Raw genomic sequence first — 23,166 nt, 5'->3', positions numbered from 1 at the left:
CATCAGATCATGGAAGATCAGAGCTGGTTGCGCCTTCTCTTGTCTCTTTGTCTCACGCCGTCAGAAGTCATCTCTTAACCCAAGTACGAACTGTTCTTTCAGCATTTGGTCCAGATCTGTCTCGCGGTTTCAGCTTACACAGTTTTTCTTGAAGGTCATAAGCATAGGCACGTATCTTCTCACCTGGGGCCTCATTTATAAAACCTTGCGTAGGATTTGCGCCAGAAGTGACGTACGGATGAAACATAGGACGTGCGTACGCACAGAAATATTCAGACTTATAAAACCGTGCGCACGCACGTCCTACGCAGTTCTCCCTTAAAAAAATCACAATCACTTCTAAATGCAGCGCAGCTTTTGCGGCTTCATGTCACGCCCATAGTTGCCCTTATATAGTCTGTGGAACGCCCACAAATTAATATTCATCGATTGCGAAATCATGGCAAACACTGAGATGAAAACGAAGAAACGTAACTTCACTCAGTGTGAAGTCGAAATTATCATTGTCGAGGTGGAAAGGAGAAGTCAAATGCTCTTTGGAGGGCACAGTATGGGCATTACTAATGCCAAAAAGGCACCTGAGTGGCGAAAGGTTGCAGAGCAACGCTGCAGCCTCACAAACTCAAACCGTGGCCGAAATAAAGAAAAAATGGTCTGACATCAAAGTGGATGCAAAAAAGCGTTTAGCGCGCCATCGCACCCAAGTGTGTCTGCCACGGGTGGAGGAAAGGGGACACCGGAGCTGTCCCCTCTTGATGAGAGACTGGCGGCAATGATTGGGGATCGGGGACAGGGTCTGGGCCAACATCGGCGTCAGGGGGGTAGAGGCACGTTTGGAAGCTGTGCCACATTATGTAGCACAGCACATGCCAGCACGATTTTGCACACCTTTTCAGGAGTAAACAATAACCTCCTTCCAGTGCAGTGGAGGCAGCGCCATCAGCCCTTAAACAGGCCGATGGTGCACTGCACTACAGCGTGAATCCTTCCATTTGCCACATCTTCTAAGAGCGCAAGATCAGCCATTTCGCGTCATTACGCATTGTGATGGCATCGTGGCATTTTATTACTGTCCATTTGATTGCATCTGACAAGCAACAGCTGTGTTTTGAGGATGAATTGCATAACATGCCAATATTATTGCAGAACATATTTCCCTTTTCTTTTTGAAAATGTGTTAATTTGTATTTCTGTTTGTTTTACGCTGCAGATCGATCAAACGGGTGTTTGTGTTATTTATGAGAGGCAGTATTGGCATTTTTTTACACAACAGTCTAGTTTTACACACTTTCACACACATTGCGTGTTTCTTGCATTTGCCGACGGTCCTTATTTCATCCGTTTTTGTGCGTACGCATGGGTCCGAGCATGCGTGAAGTACCGCACATTTTTCGTCAAGTTTGCTTTTTATAAATACCAATTATTGCTTAGAGAGCGGCTTACGCCTTCTTTTGTGCGTACGCAACGTTTATAAATGAGGCCCCTGGCCCTTGCTTCCTATCATAAAACTCTCTAAGGCGAGTCCCAACAGGGACTTTGTCGCCATAGGTTTTCTCCAAAACGTCAAAGACCTGAGTAACATCAGTATTTTCTTCTCTTAGCAGAAACCTAACCGTCAGCTTGGCTTCACCCTTGAGATGCTGTCGGAGCAACTCGATTTTATCCTCTTCTGGGACTCTGGCAATCTTTAAACAAGATTTAATGGACGCTATACACTCAACGCATGGTTCACCTTGAGATGGGTAACCAGTGAAATCGGATCATTTTCTCTCTAGGAATATCCAATGATGCAGGAGTCTTGGCCTGTTGCTCTATAACGGTCCTCGCCATTGATAGGGCCTCTCTCTGATCCTGTCTGGCCTGATAAAGGAACGCCGCTTGATCCCCCAGCCTAGCCAGCTGAATAGGCTAGCCAAAAAAAAGTGTCTTGGTTCTAGCTGGTAGCACGACGAAAAAACTATTCCGTCCGGGCAAAGTTAAACTTCTCAGTAGCTTGCTGCTAAATAGCACGTTGAGCTACTTCACCTTAAGTCTCCCTTCAGTCCGCACTCGTTATCGGGAGCTGTGACTCATCTCTGGGTGGCAGGGAACCGTCAATCTCTGCGGCGGCAAGGATAAAAGGGACCGCGAACACGACTCCCGCGATTCCAACCCGGATCTCTTTACCAAACACCCCCAGAGCCGGGTCCTCGCTACTCTGCATGCCGGGGCACTGGCCGGACGGCTACAAACGCAACCAAAAAGTCCTGCGGCTGTCGGACCATGAGTCAGGTTGTCGTTAACCATAAGGAGCGACACCAGGGATGCCGCTTTGCAAACTTCATCTTAATTAATGAAGTTAATGATTAATTTGTGAGGAGAATGGTATCAATTGCACTTCAGGTTGATAGTATACCACCTCCAGGTGTCACTCAGTGACAATCGACATTCTGATGTACTATTACAAAACTACAAAGCCTCTCAAAATACCATACATGAGCCAACTTCCTTCAAAATCTTTCACCAGTTAACTTCTGGTCAAACTCAGATTAGATTTAAAAGTGAAGTATCGATATTTACATGATAATTCCACTTCAGGTTGATAGTATACCACCTCCAGGTGTCACTCAAGGATAGCCATGACATTCTAATGTACCATTCCAAAATTAAAGCCTCTCGAAATGCCACCTTCGTTTTTTACTGGATACTAGAAGATTTGACCTCCTGTCACCAGTAGGTGGCGCTATAACGCTATGAACTTTACATCTCTTCAGGCCCAGAGTCTCATCAAACATGTGTAAATTGGAAAGAATCCAATGATGTGGAGTAGTTATTAGAATTAGAACGAATTAGTTGTTCTTGGTGAAGGATCAATTTTGCCGATGCTCCCTCTCGCCACCGATTATCGTATTCTTACAATATTCACAGTGAATCATTATCAAGGTCTTAACTCCCTGCTAAGAATTTTTGAGAGGGATCAGATTAACCTTTGAGGAGCATAACCTGTGAGAAGCAGGGTGTAAAATAAAAAAACATTAAATCTCCTGTTTCCCCCAGGTGACGTTATGACTAAGGTTAAAAATGATCATATGGATGTCTACAAGGTGAGAAGTTCATGCTATATAAGAAATATGGAGCAGATTAGATAAAGTATGGTCAAGTTAAAACAACGGCGAATGGTGTTTTTTCAAAATGCTCTCTACACACATAGTTTTGAATTTCTTCTGACAAAATGCAGTTTTTAGAGCCTAAAGCCTAGTTTATGCTTCTGCGTTTTCAGAGAGACCCAAGGACACGCAGACGCAAGAGCCCCATCTTAAACATTGTTAAGGTCTGAGAATGAATTTAAACGAGTGCGTCGACACAACTGCGCGGAAAGACGCAGAAGCATGTGCCAGCCTTAAGGTCTCAAGATTACACTACGCGAATTTGAAAAGAATCAGGTTTAATCCCTGGGAGGAGTTCGGTCTCTCTAAAAAATCATGAAAATAGGCTAAAAATGCAGATTTTAAACAATTAACTGCAGCGCAGTTATTATCTCAAACAAACAACTCAATCTTGACTAATGCGCACAGAAAAATCATTTTAAAGAGTTACAGCAGTATTATGTAAAAGTACAAACAAATATGTGTAGTTGAATGCAAAACAGATTTATGCATTGTTCCTTATGAGATAAAATATACCTCAAACTATGTATGGGTCGTCGTGGCGCAGGGGGTAGAGTGGGTGTGCTGGGAACTGCAAGGTTGGTGGTTCGAGTCCCGATTGTCTCAAGTCGAAGTGTCCCTGAGCAAGACACCTAACCCCTAATTGCTCCACGGGCAAAATGTGAAAAGCCATGGGTTAATAATGTATGTAATGCTTTGGATAAAAGCGTCTGCTAAATTACCTGTAATGTAATGTTACCATGAAAACACATTTACAGGAATCCGACCCGCATGTACAGTACACTATATATATATTTTAGCACCTTTATGTTGTGAATCTTTATCAGTGACCTGCCCGGTCTCACAGTGAGCTACCTCAACATCTATGATGTCTAACCTGTTTCTCTCTACAGTCTATAAGACTCTGGACCATATCACATTTCCCGTCTAAACGGTCCCGGTACCTGTTTGCTGGAGCCATCCTGGTGACGCGGTGTGTTGAAGAATTTTACCTTGATTACTGCTTTCATCTGTGGACGAAGCTTGAGCCCTACACTCACAATGTCACGTTGTTTTTACTGAACACCCTCAGCGACTCAGGTGCTCTTTGCAAGAGTAGCAATGACAATCTTTAAAGGGGAGGCGGCTTCCACTTATTGCATTAGCGAGGAGGAATGCTTTAACCTGCTTTATTAGGGCTGTCACTCACGTATAGAGACCGGGTGGGATAATTTTAGACTTGTCGGTTTATGTGATCAACAGTGCTAATTGAAGGACATACTCAAAGGCCAGCTATACTCGTTGAGTTCAAAGCTGGTATGTACCTGACCCAAACACATTGTCTCATAAGTAATTTCTCAGGTTTCACTCCAGTCAAACTAGATGAAAATTAAACTGTCTGCACTGGCTCTTTTTTATTTCAATCATGTTTTCTTTTACTAAAATGAAAAGGTATTATGACTATTTTTCTAAGATATTAAAGATACCATTGAAAGTTACAAATTCTAAACCCCTCAATGAGGACGTCACTACTGCCTTGTTGCTTTATAAACTGCACTCTGAAAACATTACAAACGTTACATTTTCTTTAGTTGTCTTTTGTAACTAACTAAACTTTTGCATGTAAGATTTCCAACAGTAAACCTAAACCTTGGCTAACTAAAACTCAGGAGCGTTTGATGTAAACACAAGATCACAAGATCCCAGATGTAAATGGATGCAGGTAATAAGCCCCAGCAATATAATGTATTAGATCCCATGCAGCTAAATTGAGACACACACGCACACACAAACACTGAAGGAAACATGGCTTCCAGTGAGAACTCACCTCAGACGCCATGGCAGTGATCTCTCTCATCGCGATCCTGCTGGGTTCTGCGCTGCTCTGCTCCCTCTGCTGGAGTGAAAAGACAGTCAAACTGAAACACACTGCACCGAGGAACAACCAAAAGTTCAGGAAAATAATGGACCAGTCATGTTCAGGGAAGCATTATTTTATACCCTCAATGCATTGTGCTAGGCCTATTTTCAGCTATTTGCTAATGGCTGGTGCACTGTTTGAGCTGGGACAAAGATGTGCCTACCTTGAATGCAAAAAAAAAGGAACACTGTGTAATATGAAAATATAGCCAAATATGTCAAATGCTTTGAGTGTATATTGTAAATAAATCTAATCTTAATTATTTATATGGAATGTGTAAATGTTTACAGTTAATCAACAAATAAAAACTCATATCACACTTCAAATTTAAAACAAAAGAAGAGTGTCTTAAGGGTCATGGACGATTTGGCAGAGAGAGGGATTGATGGAGTCATCATTGGCATCATTGGTTGGTCTGTCTCCTGCTCTGGTAAGTCTTTAATTAGAAGCTTGGAAAGCGTAAGCCTACATGTTCCAGTGGCAACCAGAAATAAATCCGTAGCACAGTATGACACACTACAAACCCTTAGTACATGCAGGCTTGCTTTATCCCATGATAAATAGGGATATATGAATCTATACAGCCTCTTACTTCAGATATTACTGGGGTTTTTTGTTTATTAAAAAATCTTTGTTAGGATTATAAGAAACTCAGCCCTTCTCATGAAAATAATGAAATTGACGTCAATTTGTGTACTGTATAATGTCTGTTAGCAATACAACTCTTTTTCTCTGGAGGATGTTATTCCAGATAAACCCGGAAATTAATTTCAAATATGCAATTTAGAATTCAATTGAACAACATTTTGAATGACAAAATACTTTACAGATTCAGAAAGTAATTTCCTCACTGATTAATTCATATTGTTTTATTATTATCTGGTGTTTTTATACTAGGGACCATGTGATAAATTCAGATCCACAACAAGATTTTAACCTAGGATGTTTCCGTTCACAGTTCATAGCTCAACCCCGGAACCATTAACTAATAATTGGCTATTCTACCAAATATGTCCCCAAGTGGCCGTTATAGGCGTAATAATGTCAACAAACATATTCACCCCAAATGATGCACTGCCTTCCTTAGTAAAAAAATTACAACTACAAGTTTCGAGTTTCTTCTTTTTTCAAAAGCAACTAATGATGTTGTATTGTGTTATGTAGCATTGCATGTGTCTAGAAAAATGCAGTAATTTATTTATTTGTGTTTTATTTCCTACAAGGGTATGTTACGGTTTCAGAACCGCCACCTCCGCATTCTGCCACTGGAGTCCCTGCCCGCTATCCATTGCGCAATTGTCACCCTGTCTCTTAGACACTCAAGGCCTCATGTGTTTCCCATCCTGGTAACGAGCTGGCAGGGTGTGGACGCTGCACACCTGCATCCAGTTACCAGTCCTCACCAGAGCCTTCAAGTATCCTCCTTTTCCCATCACTCCTCGCCAGATCTTCCCATAGAATCACCTGGCAAGTATCAAGAGAGCTAAGACCTACATTGTTGCTGTTCGTACCTTGTAGAACGTTTTTTCAGTGTTTTTTTCTGCAGTCATTCTGATTGCTTGTTTTTTGCCTCATTACAGATCTGCAGTTGCCTATTGCCAACCGTCGCCACTTGTCTGGATTATTGTTTTGGCTACCAATTTACACAAACCGGGACGCTGACCACTCTTCCGGATTCAGATGTATAAATGTACAGTAAGAATAACTGGACTTTCAGACCATTAAAACGCCTAGCAGGGCATTAACCTTTTCCTGTCTCCTGAGTGTTTCATTTGAGTTCAGAACACAACACAGCCTTAACAGGTCATCTCTTACAGTGTATTACTCTAACGTCAGCATCTCATATAAAGGGTAATGCGGCCATTGTTGTCAAGATAATGCAACTGCAACTGATTATTGAATATGTGAAACCTTAAATAATGTTTTGATTTGGTTTCTTTTAACTACAATGTTTATTAAATAAGTGCTTTTGAAACTGCGTAAAACAGATTTCTTTTAGTTTATATATCTCACTAAAATGTGGACTGTTACTAATTTCATTAATCTGTATGGGACCATGGCATTATTTGACAGGACGTTTGTGGAGTCTTCATAGGACTGACTGGTTACAGAGCAGGGAATAACAGGAGTGGACCGGTGACCTCATGGCGGGTCATCAGCCTCTGAGAACTCTTCTAATCCCCTTCACTTATCCCTATCTTGGTACTACTGCAAGACCTCATCAAAGTGGCTCAGTAGCTCATTCTGTTACAGGAGCTGCTGATCTAGTGTGGCTTCTAGTCGAAGTCACTTTTCCTATGTTTAGTATTTTTGGTTGACTGTCCCTTTTTGTTTTTACATACACATACAATGTGACCCTTTATGCCACAAATTTTGTTTTAAGTCTTCACTCCTCTGCCTGGTGACCTTGTTACCCACAGCGATAGCACGGCTTTGCTACACTTTTATTTTTGAAATCTGTAGACACCTTGTGCACTCTGGCATTTAGAGGAGTGATTCTTGTGACCCAATCGTGGGCCAGGAGCGCCAACTTTATAAAGTACGGCTTTGTGAAAGGTCACGAGGCAGACCGGACAGCTCAGTGTGTGGAGTGTAGGCCAACCCTATTCCTTCGAAATTAAAGTGCCATCTAGAGCCAAAACATCCAACGCTAGTGGGGATGCCGGTGGAATTTTACAGGAGAGGAAAACGTGCTAGTCAAGTTACTGACTGGCAACTCCACATGTGCTTTGTGGATGGAATGTGCTGACCATCCCACTGTCAAACACTGAGTCACCGTATCAACGACATGTCCTCAGGCATAGAGCAGCAGCTTTTGTAAAGAATTAAAAGTAGCCCAATTTTCTTATTGGAACTAGATGAGTCCAGCCACCAACACGAGCTATGGCTCAGGAATGTTTTTCGCTGCATGGATATTTACTTCACTGAGAAGGGCCTGAGACTGGCAAAACTTGTTGGGTTGTGCAGTGATGGTGCAACGTCAATGGCTGGCAGGCATAACATTATACTGTTCTTAATTTGCTTATTTAAATAGTCTTTTCACACATTATTTTGAAACTTGTTATTTAATGTATTTATTTTACTACTACATGTTATTTATTTCTCATTGTCCATGTTTTTCTCATAATGAATTCTAATAATTCATTTTTGTTTTAATATGCCCAACGTGAGCCTCTAAATCCGGTTATTTGTTTTATGAATTGCACATAACATGTTGGTAGCTGCTAGGCTCCTTCCATTTCAACATCCACCCTGCGCGGCACACAGTTTGCAGAGGACCACCACTGTGACAGAAGACAGTGGTTTTGAAAACATCCTGGCTAAATGTGGGGAGATTGTTGGCATTTGAAACATAGCTGTCAAATGACGGAGAGTTGAGCACAGCAAATTGCACAAGGACAGCGTGAAGAGTCGCTAGTTCATCATGTTCAAATGGGTGCATGGAGTAGAGAGGGTGCGGTAGGAACCGCAAGGTTGGCGGGTATGGGTTAAAACAAAAACATGGGTTAAAAATGCAATGTAATTCGCTTTGGATAAAAGCGTCTGCTAAATGACATGTAATGTAATGTTCCGGGTGGAGTTCTGTCTTGGAGATGATGTAGTTTGTGTAAAAACAACATTAAATAAGTGTCTAAAACACACAGTCTGAAGTTTATAACTCGTTTATTGTTGGAATGCATTAAGCATTCCAAGTATTGTTCTTCGAATCTTTATTTGTTGGAATGCATTAAGCATTCCAAGTATTGTTCTTCGAATCTTTATTTGTTGGAATGCATTAAGCATTCCAAGTATTGTTCTTCGAATCTTTATTTGTTGGAATGCATTAAGCATTCCAAGTATTGTTCTTCAAATCTTTATTGTTGGAATGCATTAAGCATTCCAAGTATTGTTCTTCGAATCTTTATTCAACTTATTATTGTTGGAATGCATTAAGCATTCCAAGTATTGTTCTTCTATTCTTTATTTGAACTTATTCTATTTCTTCCGTGGCACCTTTCAACTCCTTCACACTTTCAGCTATTTAAACCGTTATGGCTATGACTTTTCAGCTTTCTACCTCTTAAGCTTGAATTTATATAAATCAATAATCATTAATATTTTAACATGGTTTTCAAATGGAGTTTGTTTTCCAAATCCACTTAAACCTCTTCAACTTTCCGACTTTTCAGCTCTGCCAATCTTTCAGCTACAGACACCATTTAAACTTTCAAATGTTGACACAGGTCTCAACTATTTTATAAAAAAAACAAAACTGCTTGTTGATATCTATTCTACTTTCTTCATAATCACTGATTGTTTCACTAGTTCTTCGCTCCGTTTCTGACTTTTACATGAGTGTGTGTTGCGTTTGCTAGAGTGAGACCCGGAGATCTTAGTGTGAGGCAGCGTCAGAATCTGGGTAAAAAATATGGAACTTCTGTCCTTACAGCCAAAGAGGGCATGGTTGTGCTGATTGGATTAATGTGTTCATAGAATCCCAGAGTTCTTTAGTTTTGGCCTACGGAGACCAACAGTCACACAAGTCTTGGGTCTCGAACAAACAGCGTATTTTTTAGATAGCTATTATAGTTTTGCGCAAGAAAGAATTATTACTATAAATAATTTTAAACCTCTTTTTATTCATCTCAGCTTTTGTTATTTCTGTACTTTTTTAAATTCATTTAAGCTCCTGCAACTTCTGTTTTGTTTTGCAATATTTCACATTTATTTCAGCGGTTTTCATTTCTGCTTTTTTAAGCAAATCTATTAATTCCTTTCAGCTTCTCCTATTTCTGTATTTTCAGCAATTTCAAATTAATTTCAGCTTTTCTAATATCTGTACTTTCAGCAAATGTATTCAAATTCCCTTCAACTATTTAAAAAAATTTAGTTCAGCTTTCAGCTTATTGCATTCCAACGCATTTTCAGCAGGAAATGCATTTTCTAGTTCTTAAAGACTTAAAAAAGAAAAAGATCTTAAAAAAGAAACTGATTTAGTTAGTTTTCTATATGTATTGACAGCCCTAATTTAAATGCTTTGCACCTCATATCAATCACGTCAGCTGATCCATTCAGCAAGAAATGTGCTTCAGCCTCAAAGTTGCTTTACTCCAGCATTTTTTTTAATAACTTCAGGAGACAAAATAGTTCCACGTATGTCCGATGTTTACATCTGATACACTGACTCACCTTCTCCACTGGAGAGGCAAGCTCAGAGTTTGGTAAAGAAACACTCTGCTCCCACTTGTCCGCCATGTAGTTCACCTCCTCCAGCTTTTGTTCACAGCTCGTCTGTGTGTTTAGTAGCGTCACTTCATAGAACTCCTGTATATCTGTGGACACAGAGATTTTAGATGATTCATGTGTTTGCTTCTCCACAGTCAACACAGCAAACTAAAAGAAACTCATATAATGTAGAGACAGATTAACCTGAGTCTGTGCAACAACAGTAATACTTTAAAGTGAAGAACTGTATTAAAATTCATTAGCAAGACCAGCTGACGTGGTGATGTCATCACTGCTTTTCCAATTGTGGAAATGACGTTCTCCCGTACCCGTGAGTCTGGACTCCATATGTCTGCAGGTCCGTTCTCGGCGTTCTAGACATTGAGAGTGGAGCGAATTTTTTTGTGTAACATGTTTGTTTTAAGAAAATAAAGTTTTTTGGAAAATCAAACATGAATGATTATTTGTTGTTTAGATAGTAAGCTTGTTGTATACATTTCGTTAGTTCATTACCATTTACCTTATCAGTGCAAAATGTATTCTTACTGTAGAAACACTTAAACTGCTGTTAACTTTGGCAGAATAAATATTGCATTATTTTCATTTCATGGACCTATTTTATATACAAATTCAGGAAACATCTGCAAACATATTTGGTTGTCTTAATACTTAATGGTTATTTTAATTTGTATAGATCTCATCCACATGTGCTGTGGCTTCTATTAAAGTTTCAAAATGAAGATAATCACTATCACATCACATCATGAAGACATCACACCACAAAGAAATATGATTTGTGATCGTACTGATGAACCACCACGTATCAAATTTAGATTGAAGCAGTATAGATGCCATCTTTTGTATTTCAGAATTGATAACTGCTATTTTTCTTTTAATAATGTGTTTTTTGGGGGGGATCTGTGTAAATCTTTTTTAAATCTGAACCTCAGTATGTATCTCAGATGACAGAATATTAACGTGTTTCACTCTTCCACCTTGGAGCAAATTTCCATAGTAGACAAAATACCTACGGTTCACAATTATGTGCAACCCCCCTCCCACCCATCCCCCATAAACGCACACATACACACACTCACAAACACCATCACAAACAAGCATCTAAAACTGCCATCTTTTATTTTTGAGCTTCGCACTCTTTAGACGTCAGCATAAACGCGATCTGATTGACTAGTGCCTGCGCTGTCGTATTTGCATGAAAGGAGCCTGTGAATGAACCGGTGCCCAGCTTGAGAGAGCTTCTGTGGGTAGCTAAATGTGTGTATTGCGGACTGAAAGATGAGCTCTTCTTCATCAATTTATCCGTTCACTACAATATGTCTGATTCATGTTAGTGTGTATTTAAAGACAACAAAAACAATTCTGACGACAAAAAAAAGAATTGGTTGAATTTTTTTTTTTTTTTTAAATTGTCTTGGTCAACCAAATATTTCGTGACCCCCCTGCAGTACCTCCGCGGACCCCCTGTTGAAGACCTCTTATCTAAAATATAGCAAACATTTTGGACAAACATAAAATGTATATATTTCATTCAGCCATGTGAACATGCAAAAATTTCCTCATGCTCTGCTTTGACTAAATGTCATCATGTGTCCCTGCTGGATGAGTCTCGCAGCAATGATGGTGCATCATTATCATGATGTACCACACAGCATTTGCATTGCATGACTCAAAAGAGTTTTGCTGCGTAAAATAGACAAAACGAAAAGATCTCACGAAAGAGAAAATGAAGTCACGTGTCTGCAGCTCAATGACAAACCACACCGAAGGAACACCGCTACGCGTTCGGTTTAGAACCTCTCCCATGTTTGAAATATAATGTTTTGCCTAAATATTATTTACATTCTGCTCGTCCCGGGTCTGTTTGTCGTAACTTGTGACATGCACTTTTCCATACGTAGCCAACCATGGTTAAATCTACACTTCCCTGGCACAGTGGATGATTTGTGAGCTACTGAACTTTTCAGTTAAGGTGCGTTTATACAACCGCGGTGCGAATTATTTGCACTGAGAGTATGAAACATTCCTGCTCATATTTTGAGCGTCTCTCTTTAAAACCATATGAATTATTTCAAAATTATCTTAAATGAGCCACATGAACATATAAATCTAACAAATTTCCATGACTTTTTCAAAACCTTTGGGATTTTTTTTTCCCCATGACTTTTCCAGGCCTGGAAATGACCATTTTAAAATTCCATGACTGTTCCAGGTTTTCCATGAGTGTACGAGTTCTTTTTTAAATTCAAATGAAAACAGGCTACTATGAATGCAAACGAAAACCGCAAAATGTATGCAAATCCCCAAAGGCTCTTATGGCTGGTCTACAGAGGTGTGAGTATATGTGTAAGACCAGTTGTTGTTAGTTGTGACTCAAAATACATACGACCGAAAAAGGATATGCAGTAGAATTGTACTTAAACGTTGCAACGCAGCACATGACATCCAATGCATAAATAATAACAATAACTTTCGATATGTTATAAAAAATTCAAATAAAAATATATTCTACAAAACTCAAAGATCCAACCAGACATCTCTCTGCATAGCTTACCTGTATGTACACATGACAAGCAGTGGCAGTTGGTCTCAAATACTATTCTCCATACCTCTTTAAGCATTCCGCTTAAAAAAACATGAAGTGTGATCAAGAATAGCTATAAGCATACAGGGAGACACCAGAATGAGTGACCGTCGTTTTAGTTTTACAAACATACAGAGGAAGAAAATTGTTGAGAGTAACTCACAGTGCAAACCTCCCTGCTCACTCCGGTCATGTTGCAGCGTGCTATCTAGTGAACAGAGTGCTTTGAGAGGACCAGATGCCTGGTGGCAAGCAAACCGTGAGCCTAATCCTCAGACATAGAGGCCGCCTGTTCCCCTCAATGCAGACAATGACCTAACACTCTGCATAGCTGATTTCTAATTCAGCCTTCCCCGGTGCTTAACACAGCCAGCAATCCTTGCCAATCCTTAATCAACATAACAAAAATGTTCCACTATAAAGTGGTTCAAAGGATCCCAGACCATTCCCCAGCATCTTCCTTCTGCTGTCAACAAAGCCTGTGTCTCACACCAGTCTTGTGTTTTCCTTGTGTTGTGTACACGTTGAGGGTAGGCAATAAGAACTTTTCACAAAGACAGTAGAAACTAAGCACAATATAAAGAGCATATGTGTGTCTACTACGTGGGTCTATGTTCGGAATGAAGCCTGGATTCCATTTTCAACATTACCTTACTGGATGACTTGCACTGATTGGAGTCAGCCTGGGTTGCGTTTGAATGAATTTAAGCATTAGTTTTGGTCAGCTCCTGCAAGCGTCACGTGACGTGATTTTTCTTTATTGATGGCAGGCATCCATTGCCACTGCCTTCGCAAATGACTGGTCAACCAACCTATTGGGCCCGCCTGCTCTACATAATCTGTCTCTGAGGAAAGTTGAGAGTTGTACAAACAATTTGTAGTGCTCTCTGATCCTGTCTCGACTGTCACGGTTTGGGTTTGCTTCCTGTTTCATTTTGTAGTTTTCTGCCTCTTATGTCCCAGGGTAACTTCACTTCCTACCTTGTTCTGTGATTGTCCGCTGTGTCTGATCGTTTCCACCTGTGTCCAATCACCTGCACCTTCCCAGTGTACTTAAGCCCTGGGTGTCTTTTGTCCTTTGTCGCGTCATTACTGAATGTATGGAAGTAAATCTTTGTCATCGGATTTTGAAAGAAAAAGGTGATTCAATTTCTAGCACTGACTATTTATGCATTGAAATCATGTATCTGAATGTTTTTCAACGTTCAAATATTCAACTGCAAAAAATTCATCCGCAAAAATTCAAACTTAAAAAATTCAACCGCAACATCCGGGAACCCAGGAAAACGCTTGTAGAGCGCATATGAGCCGCTGCAGCGTAGTGGGGGGGAAGCGGCTTTTGCAGGAGTGTGCGGGGCAAAAGTGTTGTAGGTGCGGGCGGCTCGGTCACCTCCTGAGAGACTGCCCGCTGATGGAGGTGGGACAGGTGATCCGAGTTTTGGCGTTCCGGCACCCTATCCCGGTCCGGGAGCGACGTTCCAGTAAGAATCCAGGGGGGTACACGCCAGGTGATGGTGGATTCGGGCTGCACCCAGTCTATGATTCACCAGAGCCTGGTTCGGCCGGGGACATTGGTGGAGGCAGTGCGGGTGAGAATACGGTGTGTGCATGGGGATGTTCACGAGTATCCTGTGGTATCGGTGGAAATTAGATATCTGGGGAAAAAGCATAGAGTGAAGGTCGCGGTTAGCTCCCGCCTGACGCACCCCGTCATTTTGGGTATAGATTGGCCGGGGTTCGATAAGCTAATGGGGGATGCTACGGGGTGCGTTCACGACCGACAGGGTTATGCGAGATGTGTGCTGTGCTCAGCGGTGACGCAGGGTGATCTCGTGACGATACCCTACACTCAGCTTACGACCAAGTGATACGAATTGATGGTCACCTGGTGCGCCCTGACGCAGCGCAGTCATTTCCGCACTTTTCATTGATTAGGGACAGACTGTACAGGGTGAGTCGTGACACTCGGACTCAAAGAAAACACTCTTGCACACCAGTTGCTGGTGCCGAAAAGCCGCCGGTAAATGATTTTCCAGGCCGCTCACTATAACCCAATGGCTGGTCACATGGGATACGAAAAAATGCTAGACTGGATAATGACCCGATTTGACTGGCCAGGCACCCGGGGGGACGTGCGCCGCCGGTGCGCGTCCTGCCCGGAGTTTCGGTAACTGAACGCTCCGGCCATTCTGAGGGCGCCGCTTTGTGTTAGTTCTCGTGGATTACGCAACGCGATATCCGGAGGCAGTGCCGTTGCGCAATATCTCTGCAAAGAGCGTCGCGCAGGCTCTTGTTTCAGGTCATCTCCCGAGTTGGAATCCCTAAGGAGATTCTGACTGACCAGGGCACCTCGTTCATGTCGCGCACACTGAGAGAACTTTACGGGTTACTGGGCATTAAGTCCATTCGTACGAGCGTGTATCACCCGCAGACGGACGGGCTAGTGGAACGCATGAATATGACTCTGAAGTCCATGATCCATAAATGTATTAGCGACAATGAACGTAATTGGGACCACTGGCTTGACCCTCTGTTGTTTGCAGTGCAGGAGGTTCCCCAGGCCTCCACGGGATTTTCTCCCTTTGAACTTTTGGGGGACGTCGACTACGAGGTGGTCTGACGGGGGTACATTACATTACAGGTCATTTAGCAGACGCTTTTATCCAAAGCGACTTACATTACACTTTAAATCCATGGCTTTTTCACATTTTTGCCCGGGGAGCAATTAGGGGTTAGGTGTCTAGCTCAGGGACACTTCGACATGGAACATGGGGCAGCCTGGACTCGAACCACCAACCTTGTGCTTCCCAGCACACCTTCTCTAACCCCTGCGCCATGACAATATACACAGATATACCACCTGAACCTCCTGAAAGCCTGGAGGGGGGTGGAGTCCGTCTCTCTGGTCTCTGCGGTATCGGAAAGGGAGGAGCTGGGGCCGGAGGTTCCAAAAGCAGGTAATCATACCTCGCTCCCTCGAGAGGCTCATCTCCGAGAGCCAGAGAGCGGACCTTGCCAGGTTGCAGGAGCGGTTTGCTAACGTGTTCTCTCCCTCTCCAGGCCGGACCGACCTCATAGTGCACAGTATCGAGACGCCCCCGGGCGTGACTGTGAGGTCACAGCCCCACAGGTTGCCCGAACACAAGAAAGAAGTGGTTCGGAGGGAATTGCCGAGTATGTTGGAGTTGGGGGTAATAGAAGAGTCCAACAGTGCCTGGTGCAGCCCCATCGTCCGTGTGGAAAAGAAGTATGGATCTGTACGGTTCTGCATGGACTATCCCAGGGTGAATGACGTGTCACGGTTCGATGCCTACCCAATGCCCCGGGTCGACGAACTCCTGGACCGGGTAGGCACTGCACGTTTCTTCACGACACTGGATTTATCCAAGGGCTACTGGTAGATTCCTCTGTCGCCAGAGTCCAAGGAGAAAACAGCATTCTCCACCCCGTACGGTTTGTACCAATTCACCACGCTTCCCTTCGGGTTGTTTGGGGCCCCAGCCACGTTTCAGCGCCTCATGGATCGGGTGCTGCGTCCGCACGCTGCATATGCTGCCGCCTACGTGGACGACGTCATTATCCACAGCACCACCTGGGCGAAGCATGTGCAGCAGGTGGGCGCGGTGCTGTAGGCGCTGGGACGGGCGGGGCTCACCGCCAACCCGGGGAAGTGTGCAGTTGGACGGGTGGAGGTACGGTATTTGGGGTACCACTTGGGGGGTAGGCAGGTGCGCCCTCCGGTGGACAAGACGGCAGCTATCGCGCCCTGTCCGCGGCCCAAGACAAAAAAAGAGGTGAGGCGCTTCTTGGGGCTGGCGGGTATTACAGGCGGTTCATCCCCGGCTTTGCGGACCTCACCAGCCCCTTGACCGACCTAACCCGGAAAGGTGCGTCAGATCTGGTCCAGTGGTCGGAACAGTGCCAGCAGGCGTTTGAGAAGGTAAAGCAGGTTCTCTGTGGGGAACCACTCCTTCATACCCCTAACTTCTCTCTCCCCTTTATTCTGCAGACTGACGCATCGAACAGGGGAATGGGGGCCGTTTGTCTCAGGAGGTGGGGGGGTGGACTGCCCCGGTGTACATCAGCCAGAAGCTGTCCAAGAGGGAGGCCAGGTATAGCACAGTGGAGAAGGAGTGCCTGGCCATCCAGTCGGGAGGGGGGGAGTAGGCTAGGCCGGACGGCTCCCCGGCCTAAGTCGGGCTCAGCTGCAGGGGGGACGGAGAAGGGAGTGGTTCGGGGAACGGTGCCGGGGGAGGCATAATCTGTCTGAGGAGGGATTAATCAGTGTATGTGTTCTGCCTTTAAGTAGGAGAGATCGGGCGACAGCGAGAGAGAGTCTGGCGAAGGAGCTGGAGCCGGACGCGTGCTGTGTGCAGACGTTTTAATAAAGACTGTTGCTTAAACCGATTCACTGTATATTCGTCATTCCGCGTTCCCACAGAGGATCGCACGTTACACATATGAATAAAATATTTACGTTATGTTAGAGGAGAATAATATTCTCTCATTTGTAAACACCTAAAATGCCTTTTTTTATTACATTTTAGCACTTCCTTGGGCTGAACCCAGAAAGAGGGACAAAGGACAACCAGGGGGACTGTGGTGTCTACAAGGAGAGGGAAGCTGGTCCAGAAGAAGGCAAAGGCAGCAATTGTCAATCCCCATGTGGCCACGCCGATTAAAAACCTCTTATGTCGAAAAAAGAACACCAGGATGCAGTGCTACCTCTCCTCCCTCCCTAGGTAACACTTAAAAAAAGTTCAGTTATTTAAATATTATGAATGTTTTTTGTTGTTGAATATGTTTGCATATCAATGCAATTTTATTAGGGTCCTTGCAACGACTAGTTGTAGAGGAACCTATTGTATTTAAAGCAATTATTATTCTCTCACGCAACAATTGCCTTTTTCCATTCAACCGCTTATCCGGGGTCGGGTCGTGGGGGCAACAGCTCCAGCAGGGGACCCCAAACTTCCCTTTCCCGGGCCACATCTACCAGCTCTGACTGGGGGATCCCAAGGCGTTCCCAGGCCAGTGCAGAGATATAATCTCTCCACCTAGTCCTGGGTCTTCCCCGGGGCCTCTTCCCAGCTGGCCGTGCCTGGAACACCTCCCTAGGGAGGCGCCCAGGGGGCATCCTCACCAGATGCCCAAACCACCTTAACTGGCTCCTTTCGACGCAAAGGAGCAGCAGCTCTACGCCGAGCTCCTCGCGAATGGCTGAGCTTCTCACCCTATACCTAAGGGAGACGCCAGAACACAGTTCTTTCGGGTCATGACCCATCCTTCATGACCATAGGTGAGGGTAGGAACAAAGATTGACCTCTCTTTTCGTCACAATGGTGCGGTAAAGCGAGTGCAATACTGCCCCCGCTGCTCCGATTCTCCGGCCAAACTCACACTCCATCTTCCCCTCACTTGTGAACAAGACCCCGAGGTACTTGAACTCCTTCACTTGGGGTAAGGACACATTCCCTACCTGGAGTAGGCAATCCATCGGTTTCCTGCTGAGAACCATGGCCTCAGATTTAGAGGTGCTAATCCTCATCCCGACCGCTTCACACTCTACTGCGAAACGCTCCAGTGAGAGTTGGAGGTCACAGACGGAAGATGCCATCAGGACCACATCATCTGCAAAAAGCAGCGATGAGATTCGCAGCCCCCCGAACTGTAGACCCTCCTCCCCCCGACTACGCCTCGATATCCTGTCCATGAACCTGCACCTAAGACCTTGAGGCCACAACTCACTGCCGCGGCTTCAGCAATGGAGGTTTTGAACATACACCACTCTGGTTCAATGTCCCCTACCTCCACAGGAATGTGAGAGAAGCTCCGCCGGAGGTGTGCGTTGAAAATCTTTTGGACCGGGGCCTCCTCCAGACGTTCCCAGTATACCCTCACTACATGCTTGGGTTTACCAGGTCTGTCCCGAGTCTTTCCCCATCCTCTGACCCAGCTCACAACCAGATGGTGATCAGTTGACAGCTCTGCCCCACTCTTTACCCGAGTGTCCAGAACATGCGGCCTCAGATCAGACGATACGATTACCAAATCGGGTGCTTGTGCGGGAGGTGGAGCGTTATCAATTGGACCTCTACGCACAGCCTCGGCTCTGGAACCACACTCCTGGATAGGGGATTCTACTCCGGAGTGGCCCATGGTGTGAGGCGCCAGGCGGGTGTGGGGATACTCATAAGTCCCCGGCTGAGTGCTGCTACATTGGAGTTTACCCCGGTGGACAAAAGGGTCGCCTCCCTACGCCTTCGGGTGGCGGGGGGGAAAACTCTGACTGTTTAATCCTAACCTGAAATTGACCAAAAGTAGTCTTGTGATGGACAATTTGAACAATTTGAAGGAAACTGGCTCATGTATGGTATTTTGAGAGGCTTTTATTTTAGAATAGTACATCAGAATGTCCTGCTTATCCCTGGGTGAAACCTTGGGTATGTGTATTATCAGTCTGAAGTGAAATTATCATGTAAGTATTGATAGTTTCCTTTTATTCTAACCTGGAATTTACCAAAAGTAGTCTCGTGAAGGATTTTGAAAGAAATTGGCTCATGTATGGTATTTAGAGAGGCTTTCATTTTGGAATAGTACATAGGAATGTCTTTCCTATCCCTGAGTGACATCTTGGGAATGTGTACTATCAGTCTTAATTGAAATGATCATGTGAGTGTTAATAGTTTCCTTTTAATCCTAACCTGAAATTGACCAAAAGTAGTCTCGTGGAGAATTTGATATAAATTGGCTCATGTAAGGTTTTTTGAGAGGCTTTCATCTTGGAATACTACATCAGAATGTCCTGCTTATCCCAGGGTGACACCTTGGGGATGTGTACAATCAGTCTGAAGTGAAATGATCATGTAACTATTGATAGTTTCCTTTTAATTGTAATCTGATATTGACCTGAAGCAGTCTCATGAATTAGACTTTGAAGGAAAATGGCTCATATATGGTATTTTAAGAGGCTTTCATTTTGGAATGGTACATCAGAATGTCCTGGTTATCGCTGAGTGACCCCTTGGGGATGGGTCCTATCTGTCTGAAGTGAAATGATTATGTAACTATTGATAGTTTCCTTTTAATTCTAACCTAAAATTGACCAATAGTAGTCTGGCTGTTTCCTCAATTCTCTGAAGGAGGCAAGAGTTAACCCTCTCCTGAAGGAACCCACCCGCAACCCTTCTGAAGAAAACAACTACAAACTGTTCTCTCTTCTTCCCTTTTTGTCCAAAACCCTTGAATGTGCGATCTTTAACCAACTCTCCTCCTATCTCCACCATAACAACCTCCTTGAACCCCACCAGTCAGGCTTCAAGGCAGGCCATTCCACAGAGACTGTTCTCCTTGCTGTCTCGGAGCAACTCCACACTACTTGAGCCGCCTACAAGTAGTCGCTCTATGCCAATGACACCCAACTAATTCTCTCCTTCCCTCACTCGGACACCAAGGTGGCGGCACGGATCTCTGCCTGTCTGACTGACATCTCTCAGTGGATGTCTCAGCTCACCATCTGAAAATCAACCCCTACAAGACTGAACTACTTCTATTTCCGGGAAAAGATTCTCCGACCCAGAACTTGATGGTCAACTTTGGTAACTCCGTGCTAACGCCCATTTTGACTGCTAGGAACCTCGGCGTCACACTCGACAGCCAAATTTTGCTGACTCCCAAAATCACTGCGACAACACGATCCGGTAGATACTACAACAGGGGAGCTCAATACGTCGATCGCGATCGACCAGTCGATCTCAGAGGCAGTACCAGTCGATCGTGTGCCATCGATAAAAAAATTACGTCACGTCACGCATGCACGGTTTACCGCGGGAGATGACCGAAACTAATGGTAATGGGGTTTAGCAATTCTTGCTTACTAACGGACGGATTTAATTTCCTTCCAAAGCAACCCAGGCTGATTCCCGTAAGGTAATGACCAAGAATGTGTGCTTGTTGTTTTCTTCATATCGGCTCTTTATGACTATTTACCTGTCACCCACCGTCATGACCTGGTTAGTTGAAAAGTAGCTTGCGAGCTGTAAAAGTGTGGGCACCCCTGTTCTACAACATCAGGAGAATACGTCCCCTTCTCACTTAGAAGGCAGCGCAGGTACTGATTCAGGCTCTTGTCATCTCCCACCTGGACTACTGCAACTCCCTCCTGGCAGGTCTCCCAGCTACCGCCATTCAACCTCAGCAGCTCATCCAGAATGCCGCAGCTCGACTGGTCTTTACCTTCCGAAATTCTCCCACACTACTCCACTCCTCCGCTCTCTTCACTGGCCACCCAGTGGCTGCCCGCATCCAGTTCAAAACATTGGTGCTCACGTACCATGCTGTGAATGGATCAGGTCCAGCTTACATCCAGGACATGGTCAAACCCTACATCCCGACTCGCACTCTCCGCTCTGCATCTGCAAAACCGCTCGTCCCTCCCTCACTGAGAGCAAAACACTCGACTAGATCACAACACTTTGCTGTCCTTGCTCCAAAATGGTGGAACGAGCTCTCTGAAGACATCAGGACCGCAGAGAGCCGTCACATCTTCCGCCGCAAACTAAAGACACACCTCTTCAGACTCTACCTCAACTAAAAGACTAACAAATTGTAGCACTTAAATTGTAGTTGTAACGCCACTTATCTATAGCAAATTGTAAACTGGCTTATTTGAGGAAATTGCGCTTTCTTGTTTCTTGTTCTTCTGAGTTCGTATCCCTATGGTTGAATGCACTTATTGTGTCGCTTTGGATAAGAGCGTCTGCTAAATGACATGTAATGTTAAAGATGAAGTTTGCAAATCGTCATTCTTGGCGTCGATCCTTATGGTTAACGACAACTGACTCTTGGATGCTTAGTCCAACCGCTACAGGAGTTCTTGGATGCGTTTCTAGCCGTCTGACCGGTGCCCCGACGTTCGGAGTAGCGAGGACCCGTCCAATGCTGCTTGCAGCTTTTATTTTATTTGTTTTTTTCAAAATGTGATTTTGACCCTGATTTAACTTTAATAAAAGTGTATCATTGAAAGGCTATCTCTTGTTTGAGTCCTTTTTATGTTAGCAATTCTAAGTTTTATTTTGAAAGGTGAAAGTAGATTACAGTAAATTAACAGGGAAATTTGTTGGTGTATTTAAACTGGAATTATGTGTTGTTTTCTTAAGATAGCTACCACAAGGGTTGACCTGTATTGGGTGGAATTTATAGTATTGTGGGCGACTGCATGAGGACTGAATTCACGGGGCCCCTTTAAGGGAAAGGCGCGATGTAAATGTTTGTTTTATGTTTATTGGATAGGAATAAACGGACACGTGCAGCCAAAATGATTTTTTGCCTAATTGTTTGTTTCTTCGCTCCTACAGTACTCGAATTAGCTATGGCTCTATATTAATTAGACAACACTATGTTAAAAAACATTAGATTTTAAATGACTGCGCACAGACAACAGCCTTTGGTTAAAAGGACATAAGCGTTTACGGAGTACTCAAAAAATATTATTAAGTACTGCTTCTTAGTTATTACACATAATACTCTAAATGCCCACAAACTCCATACCATGACTACCATAAAGGTGCCGTAATATCCTGCTACAGGTTATCTCCTTTGTTCATAGCACACCAAACTATGCTCCCACTTCCTCTAGCCACGGCACTTTCCACTTCCGCTTCTTCTCTGCCAGTTCTAACTATTCTCCGCCAAGTGAGACCAAATGACATCCACAGTCTACAACTTCGATATTGTTTATTTAGTTAACTAAAGATTTACATCATACCTTATTTGGACTAAATTAACCACATTTCATTTAATTATTTCCCTTTGAATTACTTCGTTACTTTATATAACTTACTAGGAACCAACTTGTCTGGCTTTTACCCCAGGGCTACATAGATAATGCTTGTGCCAGAAGAGGCCCGCTATTCTCCTATTGAGGTTATGTTTCACCAGCATTAGATTTAAGATCCAACACTGTTAAACAGTTTGCGTTCCTCACACATAAACAGCAGGAGTTCCCACCTTTGTCAAATATAGACAGTTGCATGTACAAATGTGCTCCAAGCGTGTAGTTTATGGCTCAATCCTTCACAGACTAACAAATTTTGGCATATGTATAATATGGGTCAAAAGGAAGAAAGTAAAAGAACTTATATAACAGGATAACGTGCATGCCAAAATTTGTGCTCATGTAATTATACCTTAACACTGAGTATCTGTTAAGCCTTAGCATTAACTGTTAATCCATAGGCTTTATCAGAAAATACAATGACAAAATCCCAATCTGGTGAGTATTTTTGGCAACAATGCCAGATAACATGCATTAT

The 23,166-nt window shown here is 43.6% G+C and overlaps 1 protein-coding gene across 50 annotated transcripts in view; it reads right to left on the bottom strand.

Moving 5' to 3' along the window:
• Positions 1-23,166, bottom strand: part of dlg2 (discs, large homolog 2 (Drosophila)) — a 222,399-nt gene that overhangs the window by 159,161 nt on the left and 40,072 nt on the right. For 15 of the 50 annotated variants that reach the window (XR_013468461.1, XR_013468460.1, XM_078107294.1 and 12 more), the window contains exons 3-4: positions 10,216-10,358; positions 4,954-5,022 (exon numbers count right to left, since the gene is read on the bottom strand). Coding sequence is in view for 47 of the 50 variants with exons in the window: in XM_078107294.1 (XP_077963420.1) it covers positions 4,954-5,022; positions 10,216-10,358 (212 nt within the window). In the remaining 3 variants the exon portion in view is untranslated. Of the gene's footprint in view, positions 1-4,090; positions 4,251-4,953; positions 5,023-10,215; positions 10,359-12,823; positions 12,957-13,016; positions 13,149-23,166 lie in introns of those variants that run through there. The other 35 variants (XM_078107299.1, XM_078107317.1, XM_078107318.1 and 32 more) reach the window with 11 other exon arrangements.

This window comes from Gasterosteus aculeatus, chromosome 7, assembly GCF_964276395.1.
Source record: "Gasterosteus aculeatus chromosome 7, fGasAcu3.hap1.1, whole genome shotgun sequence".
NCBI classification, from domain to species: domain Eukaryota; kingdom Metazoa; phylum Chordata; class Actinopteri; order Perciformes; family Gasterosteidae; genus Gasterosteus; species Gasterosteus aculeatus.
Note: the sequence above shows the minus strand (reverse complement) of the source record. Positions and strands in the feature narration are given on the sequence as shown.